Source organism: Nerophis lumbriciformis, linkage group LG07 (assembly GCF_033978685.3).
Source record: "Nerophis lumbriciformis linkage group LG07, RoL_Nlum_v2.1, whole genome shotgun sequence".
In the NCBI taxonomy this organism is placed as follows: Eukaryota; Metazoa; Chordata; class Actinopteri; order Syngnathiformes; family Syngnathidae; genus Nerophis; species Nerophis lumbriciformis.
The window spans coordinates 20,831,606-20,852,191 of record NC_084554.2 but is presented as its reverse complement, the minus strand read 5'-3'; the positions used below and the strand labels follow the sequence as shown (position 1 = coordinate 20,852,191).

General features: G+C 37.4%; 1 protein-coding gene and 1 long non-coding RNA gene across 2 annotated transcripts in view; one reads left to right on the top strand and one right to left on the bottom strand.

Annotated features, from left to right (window-relative positions):
• LOC133609763 (myomesin-1-like) overlaps window positions 1–4,753 on the top strand; it is a 108,361-nt gene extending 103,608 nt beyond the window's left edge. Inside the window, exons 39-40 of the mRNA XM_061965661.2 lie at window positions 4,329–4,467; window positions 4,524–4,753. Coding sequence (XP_061821645.2) covers window positions 4,329–4,467; window positions 4,524–4,654 — 270 coding nt within the window. The 3' untranslated portion in view covers window positions 4,655–4,753. The remainder of the gene's footprint in view (window positions 1–4,328; window positions 4,468–4,523) is intronic.
• Window positions 4,754–7,824: 3,071 nt separating this feature from the next.
• On the bottom strand, window positions 7,825–9,243 carry LOC133609256 (uncharacterized). The gene is made up of 3 exons (XR_009815690.1): window positions 9,098–9,243; window positions 8,056–8,160; window positions 7,825–7,979 (listed from the first exon to the last, which is right to left on the bottom strand). It is a non-coding gene; the product is annotated as an uncharacterized lncRNA (long non-coding RNA).
• Between the last annotated feature and the right edge of the window lie 11,343 nt (window positions 9,244–20,586).

The window sequence follows — 20,586 nt, the reverse complement described above, 5'->3', positions numbered from 1 at the left end:
TACTACACTTGCCTTCCTGTAGTCCAGACCTGTCTCCCATTGAAAATGTGTGGCGCATTATGAAGCCTAAAATATCACAACGGAGACCCCCGGACTGTTGAACAACTTAAGCTGTACGTCAAGCAAGAATGGGAAAGAATTCCACCTAAGAAGCTTAAAAAATGTGTCTCCTCAGTTCCCAAACGTTTACTGAGTGTTGTTAAAAGGAAAGGCCATGTAACACAGTGGTGAACATGCCCTTTCCCAACTACTTTGGCACGTGTTGCAGCCATGAAATTCTAGGTTAATTATTATTTGCAAAAAAAAAAAAAAGTTTGAGTTTGAACATCAAATATCTTGTCTTTGTAGTGCATTCAATTGAATATGGGTTGAAAAGGATTTGCAAATTATTGTATTCCGTTTATATTTACATCTAACACATTTTCCCAACTCATATGGAAACGGCATTTGTATTTGCACTTGGCTCGCTGATAATAAACTATCCATATGCTTAGGTAAAACGGAATCCATCCTATTTGGGTCCCAAATCAATCTAAAAAAAGTCAGTGACTTCACTATTAAAGTGGGTGACATTGTTATCACCAGGAAAGATGAGGTCACCTACCTAGGTTCCATTCTAGAGGCTAATCTTTCCTGTGATAAAATGGCAACCAAGGTAATCAAAAAGGTCAACCAACGAACGAGATTTCTCTACAGAATCTCCTCTCTGGTCAACAAAAGCACCTTGAAGATTCTTGCGAGAACTCTCGTTCAACCCCTTTTCGATTACGCTTGCACCTCCTGGTACCCTAGCAACTCCAAAACCCTCAAATCTAGACTCCAAACATCCCGGAACAAGCTAGTCAGGTTACTTTTAGACCTCCACCCCAGATCACACCTCACTCCAAGCCACTTGGCCAAAGTGGGCTGGCTCAGGGTGGAGGACAGAGTAAAACAACTTGCACTGAGCCTAGTCTATAAAATCCACTACACCTCCCTGATACCGAAGTACATGTCAAACTACTTCCATAACGTAAATGACCGCCATAACCACAACACCAGGGGGAGCACTAACCACGTTAAACCCAGATTCAGATCTAACAAAGGTCTTAACTCATTCTCCTTCTATGCCACATCAGTATGGAATGCACTCCCAACAGGTGTAAAAGAAAGGGCATCTCTATCCTCCTTCAAAACAGCACTAAAAGAACACCTCCAGTCAACTTCAACCCCCTCCCCCCTCCACATCCCACCTCCCCGGATTGTAAATAACTAAATGTAAATAATCAAATGTATATATGTAGCCGGTTCGTGTCTGCGTTGTGTATTGCTGGTGTTGCTTGGAAGACAAGGGGACTCGGTGGTTGCCTTTAGCCGAAACAGGTGGCGTATTTATTGCTGTATGAAATACACAGGAAATAATGCAGCAGCATTAACACACGACTCTGCAGCACACCAGTCTCCTCACGGCATGTCTCAACAGCAAGTGAGGACGACAACGTCACTACCGGAAGAAGGTAGGACTTCAAAATAAAATGACATATGCTCCCAAAACGAACTATTTGCTGAAAAAATTACAAAATAAAAGTGACAATGAATACAATAGAGCAATCAAATAAAACGTGAGGGAATTTTGGTGGAATGCATAACATATATATTATATACCTGCTACATATACTACTCACTATGTTCTCTGCTCTCTGTACATATCCTACCAAGTCAGACCTACACTGTTTCGATGTCCATTTTTCTGATGATGCAATTGTTGATGACTGAAGTGCTGATATCAACTAAACCCTCCTCATCATACCCCCCGGGTTGTGAATATTGTACATAATGTAAATAATTCAATGTATATACTCTGATGATTAACTTGTGTGATGACTGTATTATGCTGATAGTACCATGAATTGATTTACGTGAACAAGTTGAAAAACTTATTCGGGTGTTACCATTTAGTGGTCAATTGTACGGAATATGTACTGTACTGTGCAATCTACTAATACAAGTTTCAATCAATCAATCAATCAATCAATCCATGTAGCATATAGCATTATTTTCTTCTATTTACATTCCCACATAGCTTAACATGCTGAAATGACCACAATCGCCCCCTAGTGCACGAGAGTTTGTTGGTAGAGCCAAACCAGACTGTGATGGAAGTGCAAAGAACAAACTGTATTGGCCATGATCCATAATGATTGTTTTGAACATTATTTTTCCTGTGTTTAGTGTTTTTTCCTGTCCCGCGCTTTTAATATGGTTCCACTTCCTGTTTTTGGTCGTTCTTTCTGTGATTTCACTACTGCTTATGAAGCCTGTTCTACTCACCTATCCTAATCTGCCGGTGTCGCCTTTCTTGCAATGCTGGTTCATTGTTCCAGTGATAGTGTTGTGCTTTCTTGTGTTTTTGCCTTGCCTTACTTGGCCTTGCTTTGTCTTGTTTTTGCGATCGATAAACTACTACCTAAGAAAGGGACCCTCTGTTTGCAAAGTGCCTGCATTCTCTGCATCCTGCATCGTCAACAACAACATTGTAGAATGATTTTAGCACTTCCTTCAGCAGGTTGAACTTCTTTAGCAAGACATTTATCACAATTATAATTGGCAGTATCAATAACAATATCAACACAATATTTAAACTATTTCATTATATTCTTTTATTACATACAATTGTTTGATCAAAACAAAGTCCACTTTACACAATACCTAAACAAAAGTAAAAACTACTATCCAGTATCTAACATATACTGATACTTTCCTTGGCAACGAGACCACCGAATTATGAATGGATCCGCCCTCCTCTCACATGTTGTGTACTAACTGTGACAAAGCTGACACAACAGTTGTTGTATTATTCTCTCTCTTTAGGCTAGAGATGGGCAGTAAAATATCCATAATGACACCAGTGCCAACGTTGATGGAAGTAACTAAACCAGGGGTCGGCGACCCAAAACGTTGAAAGAGCCATATTGGACCAAAAATACAAAAAAACGAATCTGTCTGGAGCCGCAAAAAATTAAAACGTATATAAGTGAAGGCAACACATGATGTAAGTGTCTTTATTAGCTATATTAGCCTACTATCAAAATGACTATGTGTCGCAGGCTGAAGAAAATCTTTTTTGACAGAAATGTTGAAATGTAATAGTTATTCTACACATTTTTACAACATTAGAAACCATTAATTTTCAACTGTGCTTGTCTTTAAAAGGCTTTATAAATACAGTTGGTATGGTATGGTATGGTATTAGTAAAACAGGGGCTACTCAGAAGGTGAGATAACTCCTGGAAATTACTGGCTTTTAATGGCCAAAGGTATCTGTGTGTCCAAGTTAAAGGAAACGGCAGGCTGTCTTCTTTTAATAGATTTATTACAATCTTTGGCAAGCTAGGTAATGTTTGCTGTGGTCTGGAACAACATGGCACACAAACAACTATCTGAAAAGCAACCAATATTACATACAGTTAATGTGTCGTGAGACATGCAAAGCTAAATTATATACAAAGAGGATAAAAGTAAAGGATATTAAATTAGCTCAAATATACATACAAATGAGGCATAATGATGCAATATGTACATACAGCTAGCCTAAATAGCATGTTAACGTTGATTAGCTTGCTGTCATGCACTGACCAAATATGCCTGATTAACACTCCAACAAGTCAATAACATCAACAAAGCACACCTTTGTGAATTCACGCACAGCATGAAAATTTTGGTGGACAAAATGAGAGGAGTGGAAGATTTTAAATGTAAACAAACTGTTGCGTCACAGTCCACACTGTGGTGAGTTCAAGAACCGCCAAAATTAGTAGGACAAACAATGTTCACCAAATACTCTCATCAGTGAAGCATACACACAAACATATTAAACAGTGGGCTTTCCAACAATTGGGAAGGTTTGTGTCATGTTTGTCCTCAAACAAAAAACATACTAAAGCAAAAAAAATATTTTTTCCATTTTCAATCCTTTTTTTAAAAATGCTCATGGGAGCCACTAGGGCAGCACTAGAGAGCCGCGGGTTGCTGACTCCTGAACTAGACCGAAAAAAAAGCCATCAGTGCCTACTGTCGGTGCACACGGAAGTGTTCTCTAGCAATGCTACATTATCAATAAATATTGTTCATATTTGTTGTTTTATGTCTTGCTGACTAATACAACAATTGTTGCACGCCATTTTCTTACGTAAAGATTGGATGAAGGAAATGTCGTTAAATAGCTTTCAAAATCTTTTTTCTGGGTTTTGGTGGTAAGTTTGATGTCACTGGTCCGTAGTAGAAGTAGAGGATGTGTTTTTTTTTTTAAATATTCGTATAAGATGTTTTTATTACGTGTCTGCTCTTAGCTGGAAGTGACCGAGGGAACGCCCGACTTGGGCGTGACATCCTACTTGACTGATGCAGCGGGTAACGTAGCGTTTGGTCCGAACGCTTCAAAGAAAATGAAAAGTACAGTCACAGCAACGAAAGTGCAGAAGACAAAAGGTAAGCAGACTGACATTTAAACAAGATGTCAACGAGTAAACCGTAACAATTTTTAGTTCCAGTGGGAAAGATGGAGAAGAATCAAACACAGAAGCCAGGAGAAGACGAAAACTTTATAGACAAAGTTACATTGGAATCCAAAAGTGACCCTGGTGACCACATGGCGACCTCTAAAGACACTACTTGAAGAAAATACAAAGCATTAATAGTATACACATACAATATCATTGAATAGCATACACAGTGACTAATATTCTATTCATAACCATCAAATATATGTATTGTTTATCAGTGTGTTTCCAATGTTGTGCCTTTTTTCATCATATCCATGCCAAATAAAATGCTTGCAAAATTAAAAGGAAATGTTCAGTCAGTCGCAAAAACAAAGCAAACGATGAAAGTCTTGAGGTGCGGAAGTTGTCAGGCAAAGAGGAAGAAGAAGCAACATCATCATGAAGTCCAACATACAGCAATTCAATTCAAATTCTAATTCAGTGCAAAACTAATTAAATCATTAAGAGTCATATTCTACCTGTGTTGCTTGAAGTTTTGTTTGTTTTTCTTATTTATATTTTCCCATCCAGACTGGGGACATGCCCACTCCAAGTCAAGGAGACACAAGCGTTGTCATTTGAATAATTTAATTAATGAGAAGTCCCGGCACACAGAGTCAGCCGTGCCCGTCCTGGGCTGGAAGCTGTTTATTTGATTTGCTTCTTTTTTTTTTTTCTACATCGTAGCAGTTAAAATAAGATGATAAGTCAAGGAGACACAAGCATTGTCATGTGATTAATATAATTAATGAGCAGTCCCGGCCCAAAGAATCAGCCGTGCCCGTACTGGGTTGGAAGCTGTTTATTTTATTTGTGTATTTTTTTTAATTTTTTTTATTTACATCTTAGCAGGTCAAATAAGATGATAAATAATCAAAACAAAGGCATAGACATGTTAGTTAACGCATAAAAACGAGATGAAAACGTTGACCGAAACGAAATCCAATCATATTTAATTTAATCTTGTTGATGAGTGGGACGACTAGTTCGGAATATGTCCAATCACAGCTCTTCAACGGCTAACATTGAAAGAGGGTTTGAGGTTAGTTGTTAAGGACAGCCAATCAGGTGCTTTTCCTCACGGGATAAGGAAGTCAACGCCAAAAACAAGATGTGTGTGTTATGGTAAATGGGTTATACTTGTATAGTGCTTTTCTACCTTCAAAGCGCTTTCCACATTCACCCATTCACACACTGATGGTGGGAGCTGCCATGCAAGGCCTTAACGACGACCCATCAGGAGCAATGGTGAAGTGTCCTGTTCAACGACAACGGACGTGACGAGGTTGGTAGAAGGTGGGGATTGAACGGCGTGGCACGGTTACAAGAGTGTTATGATAATGATAAATGGGTTGTACTTGTATAGCGCTTTTCTACCTTCAAGGTACTCAAAGCGCTTTGACACTACTTCCACATTTACCCATTCACACACTGATGGAGGGAGCTGCCATGCAAGGCGCTAACCAACACCCATCAGGAGCAAGGGTGAAGTGTCTTGCTCAGGACACAACGGACATGACGAGGTTGGTACTAGGTGGGGATTGAACCAGAGACCCTCGGGTCGCGCACGGCCATTCTTCCACTGCGCCACGCCGTCCCCTGTTGACATGTTCCACGTCGCAATGTGTGCAAACTGGGAGCAAGTGAACACATTTTTTTACTGCTTTTCTGGCATCAGCAGGCATGTCATCGATCATGACATCCACACAACTGTAAGTCAAATATTTTATTTGCCAAAAGCTGATTCCCGCCCCGTGAGCGAGCATCGCTCGATAACACTGCACTGCCAGGGCGCCGTCTGTCCACAACTGATTACTACATGTAAGACAAACACTTAAAATTGAAGCCTTCATCGTGTCCAAAATATAAAGCAATTGGCCATTTCTATTTTGGTATTGTATAGGACTGTAGCTGATGCGATGAAGTGCTAAAACCTCTTTCTTGTTTAAAAGCTACATACAATATTGACCGGTATTTCTGATTATCAGAAGGCACAATACTTGGTGCCAAGTGCACACAAAGATACCCTTATGTTTGAACATGGTAGAAGAGGGGTCAGCAGGGGCTGCAAAAACAGGAAATATACGTCATATCCGGCCGCCATTTTATTTTTTATTTTTTTTAAGCTGTCCGCCATCTTGGTGTAGTCCATAGATAATGATTTATTCCTACAGACAGAAAAGGTATTATAACTTGTAGTTTTATTATGTCCGCCATTTTAGTTGTAGTAATTACAGCCGTTATACTGTTTTTAAGGCTTTAATCCACCCTCAGATGTCTTATATAATTAACTTTAATTGTATTTAAGGTAATTAGTGCATTTATGCCACTATTTCACAGCATTTCAACTCAATTACAAAAGTTTATTTCTATGCCATGCCAAACCCATATATTATCTTATTTTAGTTGTCTTGTACCACCAAGGCTGTTTTATAACGGATTTGAGTTATAATAGATATCCATCCATCCATCCATCCATCTTCTTCCGCTTATCCGAGGTCGAGTCGCGGGGGCAGCAGCCTAAGCAGGGAAGCCCAGACTTCCCTCTCCCCAGCCACTTCGTCCAGCTCTTCCTGTGGGACCCCGAGGCGTTCCCAGGCCAGCCGGGAGACATAGTCTTCCCAACGTGTCCTGGGTCTTCCCCGCGGCCTCCTACCGGTCGGACGTGCCCTAAACACCTCCCTAGGGAGGTGTTTAGATATAATAGATATGTTTAACTTAATATAATTTAAATAAAAGTTTACTATTTTTTCTTATTATAAAAGTATAATGTTGTATAATTTTGTCTTAAATAAAAGTGAACTATTTTCCTTATTTCAAAATAATTTTGTATTTAGGCTGTTTTTATCTTAAATCAAATGTAACTGTTGTACTCGCATAAAAAAATAGTACCGGTATACTGTCTACTTGTTATCTTTAAAAAAAACTTCACTATGTATTAAATAAAAATTCATAAACTTTTATTTCTTAAAAAGTATTATATTGTATGAAGTTGTTTTGTCTTAAAAGTTAATGAGCTATTTTTCTATTTTAAAATAATATTTCGGTTTACTCATGTCTAAAATAAAAGTTTGAAACAATTGTTCTTATTTTGAAATTAGAATTATGTATACTTTTGTCTTCAATAAAAGTTTGTAAACTTGGATTCTGTTAGACTAATGTAACAACTTAAACATCATGTCTATTTTTTAGTCAATTTAACTCAAAAGTTGACACGCTTTTTTTATTTTTATTTTTTTATTTTTTTAAAAGGTACACTATTAGCTAAACGACTAATGAAACAACCTACGCTCTGAATCTGTCTGCTACTAGCTGTAAGTTTTGTGGCCTCAAAAATAAGAATCCAAATGCAGATCCGTTAAAAAATCTAATTAATAACAAAAAAATCACTGGAGAAAATAAATCAATTGCAACGAAAGATCAGCGCCAGGAAAACCGGGTCAAAGGTCTGTCCTCCACCTGAGGAAATACAAGACAGAATTACAAAAGGTTCAGGGCAAAAGACAGAGTAAGTGAGCTCACGGCTAGATTCTACCGCAGGCAACGGACGAACTGGCACCGGCTGAGTGGAGATCCAGGGTTTAAGTCTGGTAGTTGATTAGCAGCAGATGGGCTCGGATGACTGGCAGCACACCTGGAACTAATGACAGGGTAGGAGACTTACAGACACAAGAGGGGAGGGGAGTATGAAAACAAGAGGGAAAAAAGCAGGAGAACTGCCCTCATGACAGTAAGACTAATTAAACAATTTAAACATTATGTTTAAACTATTAGCTATAAAATTAATGAAACAATTTAAACATTATTCGTATTTGTCTACTGTTAGCCATTTACTTTAACGACATCCAGTCACAGAACATGAAAAAATATAAATACATACTTAAATTTGATTTGTGTATTTTGCTCAAAGTTGAATCATAGTGTCAGCTCTTCGCTGCTCCTCAACGGTCTGGGGCCCATCAGGAAAACCCACACCACTAGAACACCCCCCACTTCTCTCCGTCCCTCCCACCTATCCCCACACACACGCACGCACACACAGTCACACATTCACGTACTGTATTTTCTGTTTTTTTATCTAGTCAGTCCCATTTTTTAATCCATGGTAGAGACCGGTATTGTTTTTTTAAGCCTTTGTTAGAGGTAGCTGTAACCACTTTGTATTACCAAATGTTGTTTTGTAACAGTTTCGGTAACAGAGAGTAAAAATACCCTATTTTAGGCATTGCTTCAAAGACATTTGTCACCGGAAGGAGTTGAAGGCCAAATGGTGATGCTCTCCAAAAAGTGTTATGGCTCTTTACTACTTTGCTTTATTTTCCTGGATACATGATGACTTAACTTGATGTTGTGTTTAATTATATCAAAATACCAGTAATGTCTAAGCCACATAGTTTTTTAAATAATAATTAACACATTATTTTTAATTGTCTGTCATTACACTGTAGGAATATTGGTAGTTTTCCTCTATTTCTATATATTCTGTACATGTTTAATATACATATCGTGAATTCAAGATGCATTCATAGTGTATTCTGGATAGATTTCAGGGTGTATTTCGGCTGTTTCTGTCATACCTGGTTGAAGTCTGGTCTGGGTTTCGTCTGGTTTCATGTTGTTTTGTCATTTCTTGTTTTATTTTGAAATGCTGACTCTCCTTCTCGTTTCAGGTCACTTGCTCTTCCTCCTGTTTCACTGGTCTGATGTCTTTCCTGATTGCCTGATTGCGCCCACCTGTGTCACCCTCCCTCATGTGTATAAATGTCTCATCCTCCTTCTGTCCTGTGCCAGAGTGTTTCGTATCTTCTTGTGCGTACCTCCAGCGGTCCTTTGCCACAGCCTTGTTTACAGCCATTGCCACGTTTTTTTGTACTTTTGATCCACGGGAGATTCTTTGTTTGTAACCTTTTGTCAGGTAAGATTAGCTTCTTAGCATCGCCTCCGTTGGAGCGCCTTTTGTTGTATTTGTTAGTTTTTGTCCTTAACCCCTTTTTCCCTCCATAGCCGGAGCGTTTTGAGTTGTTAATATTTTTGTTAGTTTAGTAGTCAGTAGTGATGGGTTGATGAGGCGTCATGAAGCGTTTCAACACATTGCAAAACTGTATTGATACTGTGTCGATACTGTGTCACTAAATACTAGTGATGGGTTCATGAGGCGTCATGAAGCGTTTCGACACATTGCAAAACTGTATTGATACTGTGTTGATACTGTGTCACTAAATACTGACATCTGCTGGACATTAAAAATCCCTACAGGCAACTTATGGACCGACTCAACTGACACTGATTTTATGACCTAGTACAGTGGTTCTCAAATGGGGGTACGCGTACCCCTGGGGGTACTTGAAGGTATGCCAAGGGGTACGTGAGATTTTTTTTGAATATTCTAAAAATAGCAAAAATTCAAAAATCCTTTATAAATATATTTATTGAATAATACTTCAACAAAATAAAGTTTAGTAAGTTCATAAACTCAGTGAAGCACAAGCTCAGGTTTGTCACTAAAATGTCTGTCAAAAAGAACTGTGAAAAGAAATGCAACAATGCAATATTCAGTGTTGACAGCTAGATTTTTTGTGGACATGTTCCATAAATATTGATGTTAAAGATTTTTTTTTTGTGTGAAGAAATGTTTAGAATTAAGTTCATGAATCCAGATGGATCTCTAATACAATCCCCAAAGAGGGCACTTTAAGTTGATGATTACTTCTATGTGTATAAATCTTTATTTATAATTGAATCACTTGTTTATTTTTCAACAAGTTTTTAGTTATTTGTATATCTTTTTTTCCAAATAGTTCAAGAAAGACCACTACAAATGAGCAATATTTTGCACTGTTATACAATTTAATAAATCAGAAACTGATGACATAGTGCTGTATTTTACTTCTTTGTCTTTTTTTTTCAACCAAAAATGCTTTGCTCTGATTAGGGGGTACTTGAATTAAAAAAAAAAAATCACAGGGGGTACATTGCTGAAAAAAGGTTGAGAACCACTGACCTAGTATATACAATAATATAAACCAAGTCATTGTATTTCATTTAGGATTATTTCATAACTTCATTTAAATAAAAATATATTTTTTGTCTTTTTTAGATAGTCAATAAATAATGTGAACATGTATCATAACATGGAAATCTAAGAGAACGTGTTGTGAATGAGGATGCTTGTGGACCTGGAAATTATTATTTATTTATTTTTTACACATTTTTATTTTAAAAAAAAAACAGTTTTTCCAACGTATTCAATTTTAGACGCTTTCTCTTCTTAGTTATTTCTCCGGCTGTAGAAAAGACCCTTTCACAGGGCACAGAGGAGGCGTCAGTGCGACGCAGTTCGCGTATCGGTCACGTGACTAAAACAGCTCATGATCGGTCACGTGACTTTCTAAAAGCGGTACGCGCACCGACACAGGGTTTTGCTCTATGAGCTCGACGCATGCGCCGATGCATCGGTGTTGCCGGACCCATCACTACTAAATACTGACATCAGCTGGACATTAAAAATCCCTACAGGCAACCTATGGACCGACTCAACTGACACTGATTTTATGACCTAGTACAGTGGTTCTCAAATGGGGGTACGTGTACCCCTGGGGGTACTTGAAGGTATGCCAAGGGGTACGTGAGATTTTTTTTAAATATTCTAAAAATAGCAACAATTCAAAAATCATTTATAAATATATTTATTGAATAATACTTAAACAAAATATGAATGTAAGTTCATAAACTCAGTGAAGCACAAGCTCAGGTTTGTCACTAAAATGTCTGTCAAAAAGAACTGTGAAAAGAAATGCAACAATGCAATCTTCAGTGTTGACAGCTAGATTGTTTGTGGACATGTTCCATAAATATTGATGTTAAAGATTTTTTTTTTTGTGAAGAAATGTTTAGAATTAAGTTCATGAATCCAGATGGAGCTCTAATACAATCCCCAAAGAGGGCACTTTAAGTTGATGATTACTTCTATGTGTAGAAATCTTTATTTATAATTGAATCACTTGTTTATTTTTCAACAAGTTTTTAGTTATTTGTATATCTTTTTTTCCAAATAGTTCAAGAAAGACCACTACAAATGAGCAATATTTTGCACTGTTATACAATTTAATAAATCAGAAACTGATGACATAGTGCTGTATTTTACTTCTTTATCTTTTTTTTTTTTTTTCAACCAAAAATGCTTTGCTCTGATTAGGGGGTACTTGAATTTAAAAAAAATTCACAGGGGGTACATTGCTGAAAAAAGGTTGAGAACCACTGACCTAGTATATACAATAATATAAACCAAGTCATTGTATTTCATTTAGGATTATTTCATAACTTCATTTAAATAAAAATATATTTTTTGTCTTTTTTAGATACAGTCAATAAATAATGTGAACATGTATCAGAACATGGAAATCTAAGAGAACGTGTTGTGAATGAGGATGCTTGTGGACCTGGAATTTTTTTTTTTTTTTACACATTTTTATTTTTTTTTAAAAACAGTTTTTCCAACGTATTCAATTTTAGACGCTTTCTCTTCTTAGTTATTATTTCTCCGGCTGTAGAAAAGACCCTTTCACAGGGCACAGAAGAGGCGTCAGTGCGACACAGTTCGCGTATCGGTCACGTGACCAAAACAGCTCATGATCGGTCACGTGACTTTCTAAAAGCGGTACGCGCACCGACACAGGGTTTCGCTCTATGAGCTCGACGCATGCGCCGATGCATCGGTGTTGCCGGACCCATCACTAGTAGTCAGGTTAGATCTGTTTTGATAGCCTGTTTTGTTTCTCCTGTTTTGGACCCTTCCCCTTCTGAGAATAAACAACTGTTTTCAGTAATCCTGCATCTATGCCCAGAGTCCTAGTCGGGTCGTGACAGTTTCTGTTTTAATAAAGGTTTATGAGCTATTTTTCTATTTTAAAAGAATACTTCTGTTAACTATTGTCTTAAATAAAAGTTAATTAAACAATTGTTCTTATTTTAAAATTATAATTATGTATACTTTTGTCTTAAATAAGTTTCTAAACTGTTTTTCCTATTTTAATAGCATTATATTGCAGTTTAGTTCTTTTTTACTTGAAATTCATTAGTTTGATTTAAATTTCATATTCCGGTCTTCTTAAAGTAGTATTGTAATTGTATAAAGCCGCTCTTCTTAAAGTTGGTATTCGAATGGAGTTAATAGATTTATCTCTCCAAGGAAAGCCCAGAGTTGTGTATTTATTTATCTGCCTATGACCTATCACCCACAAGGCAATTCACACACTTAAGTACATGAACTAATGTGTCACTCGACTATCTTAAATATGAACTTTTATTATCTTTTGGTATTTTAGCCGTAAATTTAATCTCATTGTCTCGTTGGAAGGTGACCTATAGTTGAACTTCCTTAAATAATTACCTTTATTATCCTTGTAAACACATAGTCACCAGTTTCCGATCACATGTCCTTGACAAAAACTTTTGGTTAATTCTATCAGGAGTCTGCAACTGTTCAGTATGGTAAAGGTTAATCTTTTAACTGCTACAAACTATTTACGGTATCTCCCTTATTTGAATACATCAGAATGGACTTTTAAAGGTGTAATTAACAAAAAAAAAGTGTTTCTTTACTTCTAAACACTCTGCTGTTTTTTTAACACTAAAAACAAAAAGATATTACTACCAACATTAAAAAAATTAAACAGTAGGTTTTAACAATACTACCAATACCACATAACAAAAAACCGCATGTGAGCACATGTAAATATAGAAATGTTAAGGATATGACTTATGTACTTGTGTAGTTTTAGCTATATTGTATAGTAAAAAAAGACACTATTCTATCATTTTTTAAACAGCTCGATGTTATTCTGACATTCAATTACAAAATGATTTGTAACAAATATAGCCTCTCTTTCGCTTAAATGCTAACATTTTTCTTTCATAAGTTAATTTAAACTTTATCATAAATCTTTTAAAAGCATAACTGACAAGTTAGGGCTACATTTTTAATTTACGCATAATTTAAATACAAACCCCGTTTCCATGAGTTGGGAAATTGTGTTCGATGTAAATATAAACGGAATACAATGATTTGCAAATCCTTTTCAACCCATATTCAATTGAATGCACTACAAAGACAATATATTTGATGTTCAAACTCATAAACTTTATTTTTTTTTTGCAAATAATTAACTTAGAATTTCATGGCTGCAACACGGGCCAAAGTAGTTGGGGAAGGGCATGTTCACCACTGTGTTACATGGCCTTTCCTTTTAACAACACTCAGTAAACGTTTGGGAACTGAGGAGACACATTTTTGAAGCTTCTCAGGTGGAAGTCTTTCCCATTCTTGCTTGATGTACAGCTTAAGTTGTTCAACTTGTGGTATTTTAGGCTTCATAATGCACCACACATTTTCAATGGGAGACAGGTCTGGACTACAGGCAGGCCAGTCTAGTACCCGCACTCTTTTACTATGAAGCCACGTTGATGTAACACGTGGCTTGGCATTATCATGCTGAAATAAGCAGGGGTGTCCATGGTAACGTTGTTTGGATGGCAACATATGTTGCTCCAAAACCTGTATGTACCTTTCAGCATTAATGGTGCCTGCACTGATGTGTAAGTTACCCATGTCTTGGGCACTAATACACAGAGGTGTGGACTCGAGTCACATGACTTGGACTCGAGTCAGACTCGAGTCATGAATTTGTGACTTTAGACTCGACTTGACAAAATGTAAAGAGACTTGCAACTCGACTTAGACTTTAACATCAATGACTTGTGACTTCACTTGGACTTGAGCCTTTTGACTTGACATGACTTGCTACTTTCCCCAAAATCCAAAGCTTAAAAAGTTATTTGGGAGCGCTCCGTATTTTTCATTTTCTTCGTCTGTCTATCAGCGTGTTGTTCCTGTCAGCTGGTGTGCTCTCAGTACAACAGCCAATCAAATTAGATGTACGCTGTTTTCATCACACAGCATTCATCCAATCAAATTGCAGTACAACCAATGAACAAGAGTTGTCCAACAACGTGCCAGTGAGAAACAATTATGCCAAAGTTAGTTTCGTTCGGGTATAAAAACTACGACTTGGTCAACAAAAAACGAATTGCCGTATGCAAATCACGCAGTTCGAATATTACAGACGGAGACGCAACAACTTCCAACTTCGTTCGACATTTGAAGTTGCACAAAGAAGGGTACGTTTTGAATGTAAGATAACGTTTATTGGCTAAGTAACGTGACTTTAATTTGCTGTGTAGTTAAATCAGTGAGGCTATAAACTCACTGCTAGCGTTATAACCATAGACATCTTATAAGTAGACGCAGCATCGAGCGCTACTGCCTACTGGCGCAGACGAGACGCGTGGCCGCCATCTTGGAGTGGTGATCCGCTCCACTCAGTGCAATTCATTTGGCAGGAGAAATGAACTGTCAGCGCATTTAATTCATCTTACCTCACTGAATACCACTGATTTTCACCCCCTTTTTTGTCATACGTGTAGCTATGATAAAGGACACATGTTTTGGCGTGTTTTATTATTCATAGTTTGCTTAACAGTAATGTAATATTCTTATATGCTATAAGTGACCAGACGTCCGAGATCAAAACTGGGAATATAATCCCAGAGAAGGGGGAAAAAATGGTAAGCTATTTTTAAGTTGAGGAAACAATTTGATTAGGTTATATATACATGTGTATATCCTACATATACAATGTATGAATACATTAGATATCTATATATCTTATAGACTGTATCTCTGTTGCTGCAGCAGCAGAGAGTTTATTCTGTCTTGACACTTTGTATTGATATTTTCTATTACATTCTTCCCTTAAATGATAATGTTTACAGTGATTATTTTATATGTATTTTTTCATGTAAGTCGCTTTGGATAAAAGCGTCTGCCAAATACTTAAACATATATAAACACCTGAAAGTCTTTATATCAGCTAAAACCACCAATCTGTTTCACTGGATTCAGAATCAAACCAAATTATGTCTTACCCAACAATGTTAGTATTTGAATATTGTTACTTGAAGACTTATTCCTGGTTACAATTGTACTGTTAAGAAAGTATTGTCTTATACTTTGCCTAAAATGAGAATGCATCATAATCAGTGGTGGCTGGTGAATTTTGTTTTAGGTGGGGCAGAAAGTTTGTAAACCAAACCCCTGTAGGGGCGTCATCCTCCCCCAGAAGATTTCTTTGTGATTTTCACATACAAATATTGAAGATCTTTGCTCCTTCTCAACTCTGTGGTAATATTCTTTTCATAAAATACAACCAATAGTACGTTAATGTTAAATCTTACTTGTGAAAAGTAATCCCCCGATTCCCATTTTCAACAGTCCGCTCATTTGAGCAGGAAAACGCTGAACACCATCTTTGTTTTCTACCTGTCAACTGTCACTTTAGGCTCCTCGCCGGCTCCTCATCACCACTTAAAGATGGCGGCCAAATTGCTCACGTCACAGCAACTAATGCTGCGTCTACTTATAAGATGTCTATGGTCATAATGTCATTGCAAACACGGCAATATGTTGCGTCCACTGCAGTTCGCTACCTTATTCATACTTTTTGTCAAGTGATTTTTTTTTAAGCAGGGTTGCATGAGGTACCAACACATAACGTTACGTTAGTCAATGTATCACACACAGTAACGTAACGTTAGTCAATGTATCACACACAGTAACATTACGTTAGTCAATGTATCACACACAGTAACGTAACTTTAGACGGCTGTCAGCAGCACCGCGTATTTTAACCACCTACAAAAAGACAAGCATAGTCAAATAAAGGTCAGTTAAAATGTATACTATATTAAGAATATGTGTACATATTGCATAGGGCCCTGACATCTAAAAAGTACAACTCTGTTCATTGTTATGTTCATATATTTGATATGTTTTTCATGTGTAGTCACACATCAACACACATACAGTATGAGATGAGATCAATGAGATAAGGTAAGAACAGGATAGAAACTGCTGTGGAACTACCGTATTTTTCGGACTATAAGTCGACGTTTTTTTCATAGTTTGGCTGTGGGTGCGACATATACTCCGGAGCGACTTATGTGTGAAATTATTAACATATTACCCTAAAATATCAAATAATATTATTTATCTCATTCGCGTGAGCGACGAAGAAAATGTCCGCAATCGTCACACACACGCCAACCAATAAGAATTTGGCGGGTTATGGCAGAAGTGCATTGTGGGTTTTGGAATGCTAACTGCTATACGCTACTGCCGTAGCTATTAAAATGGATCACATGAACATTGGCGGTAACTTATAAAAACTGAGGAGGACTGAACTAAAATGGCACCGAAAAGGAAATCATATACTGCAGATTACAAGATGGACGTAGTGAAATATGCACCAGAAAACGGCGATCGAGCAGCAGAAAGAATGGACGCTAGCGGCACAAACCAGGAGCGACACCGGGGAGGAAGATTTCATGGGATTTAGCGATTAGGAGTGACAGATTGTTTGGTAAATGTATAGCATGTTCTATATGTTATAGTTATTTGAATGACTCTTACCATAATATGTTACGTTAACATACCAGGCACGTTCTCAGTTGGTTATTTATGCCATAACGTACACTTATTCAGCCTGTTGTTTACTATTCTTTATTTATTTAAATTACCTTTCTAATGTCTATTCTTGGTGTTGGATTTTATCAAATAAATTTCCCCCAAAAATGCGACTTATATGTTTTTTTCCTTCTTTATTGTGCATTTTCGGCCGGTGCGACGTATACTCCGGAGCGACTTATAGTCCGAAAAATACGGTAGTTACAATGCAATAGGCCATGGAAATACAATGTTAACACTTTTGTGCAAAAAGTACAGTTGCACTTGTTTTTTCAAATGTGTTTATTCTGTAAAGGAATGAGTTACATGTTTAAAATGACTGGTTAATAGTGCTATTTTGAAGTGCAATGTCACCACTATCTTTTTCCCTGCAATTTCAAATGCACTTGTTTTAATAAATAAATACAGCGTTTTAAAAGCATACACAATCTGTGTAAATATATTAGTCTGTGGTTAAAATGACTTAAAAGGACTCGAAACTCAAAATGCAGGACTTGGGACTTGACTTGAGACTTTCCAGTCTTGACTTTGGACTTGACTCGGACTTGCCTGTCTTGACTCGGGACTTGACTCGAGACTTGAGGGCAAAGACTTGAGACTTACTTGTGACTTGCAAAGCAAAGACTTGGTCCCACCTCTGCTAATACACCCCCATACCATCACAGATGCTGGCTTTTCAACTTTGCGCCTATAACAATCCGGATGGGTCTTTTCCTCTTTGGTCCGGAGGACACGACGTCCACAGTTTCCAAAAACAATTTGAATCGTGGACTCGTCAGACCACAGAACACTTTTCCACTTTATCAGTCCATCTTAGATGAGCTCAGGCCCAGTGAAGCCAACAGCGTTTCTGGGTGTTGTTGATAAACGGGTTTCGCCTTGCATAGGAGAGTTTTAACTTGCACTTACAGATGTAGCGACCAACTGTAGTTACTGACAGTGGGTTTTTGAAGTGTTCCTGAGCCCATGTGGTGATATCCTTTACACACTGATGTCGCTTTTTGATGCAGTACAGCCTGAGGGATCAAAGGTCACGGGCTTAGCTGCTTACGTGCAGTGCTTTCTCCAGATTCTCTGAACCCTTTGATATTACGGACCGTAGATGGTGAAATCCCTAAATTCCTTGCAATAGCTGGTTGAGAAAGGTTTTTCTTAAACTGTTCAACAATTTGCTCACGCATTTGTTGACAAAGTGGTGACCCTGGCCCCGTCCTTGTTTGTGAATGACTGAGCATTTCATGGAATCTACTTTTATACCCAATCATGGCACCCACCTGTTCCCAATTTGCCTGTTCACCTGTGGGATGTTTCAAATAAGTGTTTGATGAGCATTCCTCAACTTTATCAGTATTTATTGCTACCTTTCCCAACTTCTTTGTCACGTGTTGCTGGCATCAAATTCTAAAGTTAATGATTATTTGCAAAAAAAAACATGTTTATCAGTTTGAACATCAAATATGTTGTCTTGTAGCATATTCAACTGAATATGGGTTGAAGATGATTTGCAAATCATTGTATACCGTTTATATTTACATCTAACACAATTTCCCAACTCATATGGAAACAGGGATTGTACATGTATGTTTTACTTGCATATCATGTTATAGTCATCCATCCATTTTCTACCGCTTGTCCCTTGTGTCATTGAATAATGTGAATGACTTATGTTGATGACTTTTAGCTACTGTCAGTGTAGTCAGGGTTAAAGTATTATTATATAATATTGTGTCATGATCTGTCACATAACATCATTCCTTGTTTTGAGTTTGTGGGTGTTTTCCTGTGTTTTGGGTCTTAGTTACGGTTTAGGACTCTTGTTGTGGCTGTTCTTCCTGTTTTGTTTGGGGTGTTCCTGCAAGCGGCTTCATTCCCGCCTCTGAGCGTCTGCTCAGCGCAGACATTTTTTTGTATTATTACGGCCATCTGACTTGAGCCTCTGTTGCAAAACCTTGTTGGACTTTGTGAATGTTTATTCAAGTGGACGCTTTTCCTGCCGCACTTCTCTCTGCGTAAGTCTCTGTCGTGCTGGGGTACTTCGTTTCGTAGTCTCTAAGTTTTTAGTTTCGGTCTGCATAGCCTCTTGTATGCCTTGGTCCAACATCAAGCGGCAATCATATGTTTGCCTATTTTTGGTCCCTTGATTGAATATTTTTTCAATTGCAAGCTACCTCCCTCGGGTTTCTGCATTTCCGGGAACACGACAAATATCGTGACGCCATCCGACCGCTACTGAATTGATTTTATTCCACTAATAGTTTTTTTTCAATGTTATTTGTATTTTAAAGCTGATGTATTACACGTGCTAAACAAACATAACTAATATTGTAAAGACGATATGAGTATGTACATAGTCCAATTTTTTTATTTATTTTTTAGTTTGAGAAAGACTTATCTTTTAAACCAGGGGTCCCCAAACTACAGCCCGCGGGCCGAATACGGCCCCCCAGCGTCCAAAATCTATTTTTTTTATTTTATTTGTCTGGCCGCTTCTGTGTTAGGTACCTCTCTATGTTAATAATGTCTATTATTTTTTTTATCTATTATTTTTTTGTTTTTGCTGCAGCTGTTACATTTACTGGTGTACTGTACATCAGGGGTGTCCAACTCATTTTAGCTCAGGGGCCGCATGGAGGGAAATCTGCGCACACGCAGGCTGGACTATTAAAATCATGGCATTAAAACTAAAAAAATAAAGACAACTTCAGATTGTTTTCTTTGTCTTACTTTGGCCAAAAATAGAACAAACACATTCTGAAAATATTACAATAAAAGTATAAAAAAAATACCCGCCAGCGCTAAAGTTTACTACGGCCAACCAGCATCCAAAATTCGGCCTGCGAGAAGTCTCAAGTATTTTTTTTTTAATTTGTCCTTTCTAATAAATTTTCTACCGCTTGTTACTCTCGGGGTCTCCTAGCCGCTCAGGCAAATCATATTGTCTAAAAATGCATTTTCCCATCGATAACGTGACATGCTCGCACCGCAGTGTCGGGTGAGCGTGCTTTTAGTCAATTAGTGCAAAAAGAATGTATTTATATATATATATATATATATATATATATATATATATATATACACACACACACACACACACAGCCCGGCCCCCGGCCAAATTTTTTTTAACCCAATGCGGCCCCTGAGTCAAAAAGTTTGGGGACCCTTGTTTTAAACAATTAGACATTGTTTTAGATAGCATATGTCATACATACAGTTATGTATGTCTAATATACTGTATATTAGTGATGTATATATGTTTGGTTTTACCACTTATGTAGAATAGATGTAATGCCAATCCTTCAAGTAAAGACAGTATTTAAGTTAAAATGCTACATTTGAAAGCGATTACCAATTTTTATGTTTTAGAAAGACTTTGATTTTAAACAATTAAACATTGTTTTGGATAGCATACCGTACAGTTATGTCTGTCCATTATATATTAATGAGGTATGTGTGGTTTTTACCCTTATGAAGAATAGATGTAAGGCC